Below are 8,518 nucleotides of genomic sequence, written 5' to 3' on the forward strand. Positions count from 1 at the left end.
CCCGGACCAGGGCACGAACCCGTGTCCCCTGCATCGGCAGGCAGACTCTCAACCACTGCGCCACCAGGGAAGGCCGGGTCTCTTTTTTTTAATAGTAGCCTAGCTAGATAAACAAATTAAATGTCTGAAACAGAGATTTTTTTTATCCTTCCCCACTAAACTGGCTCCTCTAGGTAACTGGAGTAAATGGCAATTCCATCCTTCCAATTGCTCAGGCCAAAAGCCTTGGGGGCATCCTATGTGCTACTTAAGTGCACAGCATTAAACCAGGCCTTGCATTTGTGATTTAGCTTGGTGCTTCCCAGAATTCCGGGCGGCACATGCATGAAGTGGGCCTGGGTTCAAGTCCTAAAAATGTTAATACTCTTCAGCCAAAGACCACCAGGAACATACATGTAATTGAAAAATTGGGTTTATTACTGCAGCTAGGAAGAACGCTCACCATGGGGAACCATGGGTGTCTCAGTAGGAGAATGTTAGGAAGGACGTACTGCGGGTTTGGGGGAGGACCTAAGGAAGCTCTAGATTGGGTGCTGTCAGAAAGCAGGGGCAAGTCTATGAATGCATATCTCAGTAAATCTTATCTATAGGAAGAGAAGCCCAGCAGGAGGATAAAGCTGTAATTCGTAGAAAAGTAGTAGTGACTCATTTTAGCCAAGAGGGGGGCGTGTTTCTGGATTGCACAATGATTTTTTTTAATGATCTCTGAGTGACCTTGTCTGTGTTGATGTTTCAGGAGATTGTTTATGTCCAACAGAATAACTTGGCCTAGCTGTGAGCATCAGGCCAGCTGGTGATAACCTCGAAGCCTCATGATGCGAGTCAGGCCGATTCCAGGAGAGCAGGGACTGCTCTTTTCTTTCTCAAATGAAAGAAAGAGGTGATGGTGCCTCCTTTGCAGTCAGCTTCTCTCTGTGACTCCAGGTGAAGGAGAGGAACCATCCTAAATTCATTCAGGCTCAGCCCCTGCTTCTCAGAGGTCCACATCTTCAGTCTGCAGCCCCACATGATTGGCCCCAACCCTGCATGGGTGATCCAGATCTGTCCCCAGACCCCAAACTCAGAGGACGATGCTGTTCTGGCCTGTTTATCCACATCATTCCTGTCTGTTTTTTTTCTTTTTGTTCCTCTTGAAAAGGACTGCTCTGTTTCTGATCCACAGAGATCTTCACTCCTTGCTTTCGAGTGTCCTTAACATTTCATGCCTCATTTGCATAAAATGTTTGGGGTTGAGGTATAGGTTTCGGTGTGAGCTCATCTGCCAACTTGATCTGGGAACCCCTGAGGGTCTTTTTGTGCCTCCCGACCGGCTGTAGTTTCCTGACACGTGGCACTCTCCAGCCATTTCCCACCATCAGCGTGGCCCTCTTGTGCATTGACTACTTTTGCTGTTAATGTTCTAAGCATTCTCAAGGATATGCTAGGCCATGCCCTTCTGGGTATCAGCTGCTCTGTCCCTTAAATGCAAACTTTAAAAAAATGGGTGATCCTAGCATGACTGGTTGACTTTCTACATAGCCTTTTGTCATATTTCAGCAAACCAGACTGAGCACTTAAGTCAGGAGCAATAAGTCTGAACTTAACTTACTCTTCTGACCTGTAGGCAGAGTAAGATGTGGGGAGAGTCAGATGCCTAGAAAGCCTTCTCTTGTTAACATAAGCCTTATGTCCATAATGAATGAGTCATTCTTTCTGCATGACAACCCCTACCCACGTCTTGCTCTGCCCCAACAGCCATGTGTAACTCTTACACTGTTTTTATTATCAGCTGATGTTGGGAAAGGATTATAACTGGAAGAGGATCTTTAATTTCCCTTTCTCCAAAGCCTGTAAGCGTCCCAAAGAAGAGGTTAATAACACTTAGCCTCCTTGATGCCTCCTGAACGTACCACATATAGATTGCTGCGGGTAAGTTGCTCACATTTCATGGAATCTCATTTAACACGTTCACAGTAGATAAAAGCAGTGGTTGAAGGAAGTTTTCCAAGAGTATGAAAAAACACTGACCAAGAGAAAGATAAATACCATATGATATCATTTATATGTGCAATCCAAAATATGACACAGGGACTTCCCTGGTGGTCCAGGGGTAAGACTCCACGCTCCCAATGCCAGCGTTCGATCCCTGATTGGGGAACTAGATCCCACATGCATGCCACAACTAAGAGTCTGCATGCCACAACTAATAAGTCCACATGCTGCAACTAAAGATCCCCCATGCTGCAGCGAAGATCCCGCGTGCCACAATGAAGACCTGGAGCAGATAAAATAAATATTAAATAAATAAATAAACAAATATGACACAAATGAACCTATCTATGAAACAGACACAGAATCACAGACATAGAGAACAGACCTGTGGTTGCCAAGGGGGCTGGGGGCTGGGGGAGGATGGAATGGGAGTTTGGGATTAGCAGATGTAAGCTGTTATATATAGAATGGATAAACAACAAGGTCCTGCTGTATGGCACAGGGAACTATATTCTATATCCTGTAATAAACCATAATGGAAAAGAATATGAAAAAGAATGTATATACGTAAAACTGAATCACTTTGCTGTACAGCAGAAATCAAAACTGTAAATCAACTATACTTCAATAAAATTTAAAAAATGAAGATTTTCAGAAACTAACAGCATCTTATCATGGTAATTTTCAACTTAGATACCATAGATGTGCTTCTACAAAATAAAAGCATTTGCCATACCAAAAAAAAGAAAAGAAAAGAAAAGAAAAGAAAAGAAAGAAGGGACACTGACCATCTCATAGGACGGATGAGTTAGAGAAGCTGGGGTATAAGGGCATATTCTGAAACATATCAAGCTGGTATCAGCCCCAGCAGCATCTATCTCTCAGTACCCCCACTGAAAAAGAGAATTCTAGGATGGAGCAATTTATAGCGCAAGTCTTATAGTTTGTCTTACCAGGTCACTAAGAAATGGGCAAATCAAAAGGCAAGTAGCACTCATGGGGACAGAGAATTACTGCAGACGAGGGAGAATCCTGAAACTCAGGGAAGATTCTGAGAAGCTAGAGGAAGATTATGGACACAGGGCCAAGGAAGTCCCCTCATTTGCTTCCTGTCAACCCCACATCTCTTTAACATAAACAAAGACAAATCACATGACTGAAAGGTGAGTCATTTATTGACCAGGTAGAGGAAGGTCTTATTCATGGTACTGTTGTGCTGAATATGGCAAAGAGAGTTAGAAATTTGCAGGAAACTTTGATTTGTGGTGAGCTGGTGAGTCTTCCTAGATAATTAGGGGAGATCCTGAAGATGCAGAGTTGATGCCTTCACGTGCGATAGTGATGGAAATCAGGTCACAGAACTTGTCGCAAGATGATGTGGGACCGTGGAAGAGAAGATCCTGGAGCCCAAGTGAGGTGGCACTCACCCAGTGCTAAATAAGCCGACGAGAGCAAGAACACCGAGACTCATTAGGTGCTTCTCGGATTGAACTGAGGACAAAGAGAATTTCTATTACAAAAAAAAAATGTTGAAGAAATAGTTATCAACCTGCATTCCAACCCATGTTATTTGCCAGAATAGGGGTAGGGAGGGTGTTAAGTAAATGACTTTTTTTTTTTTTCTATTGCTGATCCCATCTTAACCTTCCCCCAGTTGAGTCTATGAAAAGAAGAAAAGAAGCAATGAAGGATCTTAGCAATGCCAATCTCAGCATTGGCAGTTTTAAAGAATTTTTGACAAATTGAGGAATCATGGCAAAAGCAATGGCAATCTTTTACTAAGTGCTTCCTTTATGGAATCCATAGTTGCTAATGAAGCCCCACAATAAATCTGAGGTAGGAGACAGATGAGGAAACTCAAGAGTCTATTTTCCAGGTTGGAAGACAACTGGAAGGTCAGACAACTCTATTCCCAAATTAGAAGTTAAGGATGTGCAGGAATAAAGGAAGAGATTGAAGGAAGAAAATTTTTCTATAAATTGGAGGGTGAGATGGTCCTCTGGGCTTGGAAGATGGACCACAAACACAGAGATGTATTTGAGTTTCACACTCACACCCTTTTCCCATTTAAAACTTTAAGTCATGATTTTTAGCACATTATCAATTACTGAGCCCTTTTCTCCAGCATTATATCCACACAGTAACTCTATAAGGTAGACATCATTGTTTCCCTTTTAATTGCTACATCATTTGCTCAAAGAGCTCATAGCAGGAGTGGATCCTGAACACAGGTCCTCCAACTCCAAATTTCAAGCTCTCCCAAAAAGCGTTCTTACCAAATTATTTTCATTGTAATCTTTGGACATAAAACCCTAATGCTTTTGGGAGGCACTGATCCCTGAGCCAGCCCCTCTCCAGCAGAGCTCACCAACCTGGAGGCCTGGGCCACTCCACTCCCTCGGGCCTGGAGACAGTGATCTACAGAGGCAGAGAAGAGCACATTCAAATACCAACCCTGGTTTATTTCCCAGAATGAAACCAGATGATTCTCCAGGTTAGGACAAAGGGGACTGACTGGGGTATTAACTTCTCTTGGATTTTTCCCTTCAGGAACATTCCCATTCAGTAAAATGGGAATTTAGGCAAAGAAAGCCAGAGAGAGCTCAACTTACCGACTTTGGTAATATGGAAACATGTAGAAATATGTTTTCCTTAACAATCCCATATTTTTGGTAAATTTTCACAAACTTTTTCATGATTTTGGGCTCCCGTCTGGTTCTTGGGTGTGGGAAGAGTGACAGTAACTGCTTTGTTTTGTTTATTGGTCACTGAGTCTCATCAGAGGGGCGGGGCTCCAGCCAGACGGGAAAATGAATGGTACTGACTGGGTGCTTAGGCAGAAGTCTTGGGGATGAAAAAATAACCTGTCTTGAATTTTTTTTTTAAATGTAATCTCTCTTTATTTTTTACATCTTTATTGGAGTACAATTGCTTTACAATGGTGTGTTAGTTTCTGCTTTATAACAAACTGAATCAGTTATACATATGTTCCCACAACCTGTCTTGAATTTGACATCTTTAGGATATCTTTCTGGCATGATGAGAGATTCTTCATGTTCCCAACACTGAGCCTGAGAAATTTTACCAAAGGTGAGCATCTATCTTTAGAGGAGGAGAGATGTCATCCCAGGATAAGATTGGGAAGACCACTCTGTCTCCAGGCTTCCTTCCTTCCCCAGTCTCCCCACCCCACGATGAGTGTCAGCATGAAAATACTCTACCGTAGAGCTCCAGCAGTTGGAATGATTCATTGTTGTTGACATTCATGAGATAAAACATAATATATTCAGTATAGTTCGTTTGAAGTATGCGAAATTTATGGTCTTCATCGTCTGTGGAGGAAACAGAACACAGCTCAGAACTCCTCTGGTCCATGGGAAGGAAGTGAAACCCTTTCACTTCCTATTCTCTCCCACAAAACAAATTCAAGTGCATATCCTGGAAGAAATAGAGAGTGATATCTACTGCCTTCCATTTGCATCTCTCTGGGATTCATGAGGCAACTTCTAAGGAACGCTGGTAGACTGACCACTAGGGGTAGAAAAATTCAGCCACAGCAGCAGCTTTCCCTCTATCATGCTCCCTGAAACTCACCTACCCTCCCTCAGCCATCTCTGCCAACTGTGTGTCTCTGTCTTCTCTATAAGCCCCATTGCATTATATACCCAGGGCTGTGTCCCGAATAATGTGCTGCGGCAATGGCCATCAGACATCATCAGAAAGCGGGCAAGGAATGAGAAGCTGTCCTGCCAAGTTACTTTTTTTTTTGTGCCAATTTTCTTTTGTTGCAGGAGGTACATGTGACCAAACTGCCTTCTATACCTGATGGTACTGTGTGCCAGGCACTGGCTTTTACACACACATTTCTCCCAAATTCAGGATATCGGCTATAGATGGCCCCAATGTATTACCTAAACAAGCATATCAGGAACTGACCAAGATCCTGAAGATACTGGGGTTTAGCAAATTCCTTGCAGTTGGAAGTAGAATTTAGAAAGACCTTTTTTTTTTTGCATACTTACAGGTAACACTATGTACACCATCCTCTCCTGCTTTGTCAGAAAGCAAAGACGTTTCAGTACATGCTCCACTTACCCTGTAAAACAGAATGAGCCGATGCCCAAGAGATACTGATGGCGCTGGCTCCTTCACACTCTACCTGTAACTTGAGTTTACGATTCCACCGATGAACTGTTGAACATTTTTGGGTATAGTTTCCAAAGAACTTTTATTTACATTATTCACTTTATTTGCTGCTTTGAGAATGAGTCAACTACTTCTATTACTATTACTCTACCACTACTTCCCACTATTACTATTACGATAGCTACTCGTCTAGAGAATTAGCTGGGTTCTTACCATGTGCCAGCCTCTTAGATATGTGCCTTACGAACATAACCGCACTTGGTCCTCACAAAAAACCATGAGAGACAATTATTATCATCTTCTTTTACTCTAGGGAATATTGGGGAAGAAACAGATGAATTTTCTTGGTCACACACATAGATTCCAGAACGAGATAGGCTGCTGATTCTGAATCCCGTGCTCTTAACCTATGCTGTCTTGCCACACTACTTATGATTCTGATACCCCTCTACCCCTTACCTCCTCTACTCCCGTTTAAATTCATGCCTGTCACCAATTCTTATCTCTGAATCTAGAAAAGCCACAGGTTCACCAAACCCCAAATCAGTGCCAGATGATGGACCCTGAATTTAGGTACAGGCCCAGAATGTATGTATACGTGTGTGTGTGTGTGTGTGTGTGTGTGTGTGTGTGTGTGTGTGTGTTTAGAGGTCCAAGACCATATTCAGGCTTCTGGTTTTTCTTTCCCAAGCAAAAAACCCACTTACTTTGTACGAAATTTAAAGAACAAAGAAAATTTTTCCAAGGCATGGATGTGCTCCACAAAAACTCTCATGCTACCATTTTCTTCTATCTTTTCTTCGGTGTCTGAGGCCAAGAGAATGGAATCTCACTCCCCTGAAATCTGCAATAAATCAATAAAATGATTGGGTGAGAAAAGAGGAAAGAGATACAACATGAACACTTGTCTCCTTGAACTCTGGCCTGTGGGCCAGGACTCATCACGGTGATGTGAAGATGAAATTAGAGCTCAGGTCAACTGGCACCACACACCTAGGACTCTTTCAACTGTCCCTCCAGTGAGAATGGAGGTCCGCAAGTGCTGTCATCTTTTAACATGGCACAACTGCCCTTAGTCTAAGGTCTGAAATCACCCCTTTTGCCTAATATGTCAAGGAACTGCTGCCCTCCAGGAGGGTCATCTTGTTTCAGATCCCTCCAAACCACCCCCCAAAATCCAAAGTCACTATTCTCCACTGCCCCTACCTTTGAAATACTGAAGTTGCTTCTCACAACACCAGGGTTTCCTTCCTTGTGGGCACAGACTAGAGTCAGCCCCGGACACAGCAACAGCAGCTTCATCTCGGCAGGGGACAGCGCTGTCTTCTCTGTAGTCACTGGGAGTGAGTCTTTCCCTGATGGTGGCTTCTCTCCCCAGGGCCTCTGTTTTTATATCTGTTCTGGGTCCAGTTTTTTGTCCACAAGGCACCACCTTTCCTCCAGGAAGTGGGAGAACCCATATTTGAACCCAAGACTATCTGATCCCAGAGCCCCTATAATTATTGACTCCATGACACAGGTTGAGGCTTGATGTCTTTGGCATGAAGGACAGATGGAAGAGGAATAAGTACTGCTTTAGACCCTCAGGTGTGTCTGGCTGGTAGTTATTACTGAAGAAGCTGCATGTAGATTTCCCTAAAATGTGACGCTAGGGATGTAGCTGTGAGTCTGATCAAGGGAAGGGCAAGTAGCAACTCTCTCTTGGTCAAAAAATATTTGATGAATGAATGGATAATTTGAGGAGTATTGCTCTTCTAATAAGGAATTAGGAGATGCTTCCATACCAAAAAAGCAAAAACTATGCCCTCCCATTTGTGGCCGCAAGTTAAGTAGCTGGTCACCAACCACATTAAGACTTCCTTGCCCCAAACCAAAATACTGCACAGAACATTTTATAAGTGACCCACGGGAAGGGTGACAGTCTGCCAGGAGGCTGAGAAACAACTAGCCTAAGTCATGACTCAGCATGGGTAAAGGGCTTATGGAGTCCATATATGACCAGATAACAATCCATTTATAACAGGTAACTTGATTGAAACTAACAGCTGACTGGAAATGGACTTAGTGACCTTGTCTTTAGTCACACTCTTAATTAATTGAACAAATCACTCATTGAGAAAGCCAGTAGGAACATTCAAGCCATCTTATATAATAGCAAGACATAGTCAGTGCCAAGAAGAAGACCAAGAAATAGAGCTTATTTGATTCACGTGCCACATGAAGTAGTCCTTGGTCCCTAGCACCCGGGGTGATTATATTCTGCTGGTATTGGCTCAAATCCAGTTCTAAAATATCCATTCTCTTCACCGATGAAAGGTTGCTTGGAGCTAACAGCATCCCATCTGTGTCATCTGGGTCCTTCGGAAAACAGATCCTGAGACAGATTTAGGAGTATAAAAGG

The 8,518-nt window shown here is 43.1% G+C and overlaps 1 protein-coding gene across 1 annotated transcript; it reads right to left on the bottom strand.

The window, feature by feature from the left end:
- Positions 1 to 3,141: 3,141 nt before the first annotated feature.
- On the bottom strand, positions 3,142 to 7,870 carry LOC114884481 (allergen Fel d 4-like). The gene is given in 6 exon segments (XM_029203469.1): positions 3,142 to 3,462; positions 4,344 to 4,389; positions 5,193 to 5,303; positions 5,994 to 6,067; positions 6,825 to 6,961; positions 7,324 to 7,870. Coding segments are annotated over 6 exon segments (522 nt in total). The 5' UTR covers positions 7,420 to 7,870; the 3' UTR covers positions 3,142 to 3,404.
- Between the last annotated feature and the right edge of the window lie 648 nt (positions 7,871 to 8,518).

Source organism: Monodon monoceros, unplaced genomic scaffold, assembly GCF_005190385.1.
Source record: "Monodon monoceros isolate NGI ecotype Baffin Bay Population unplaced genomic scaffold, NGI_Narwhal_1 Super_Scaffold_5, whole genome shotgun sequence".
Taxonomy (NCBI): domain Eukaryota; kingdom Metazoa; phylum Chordata; class Mammalia; order Artiodactyla; family Monodontidae; genus Monodon; species Monodon monoceros.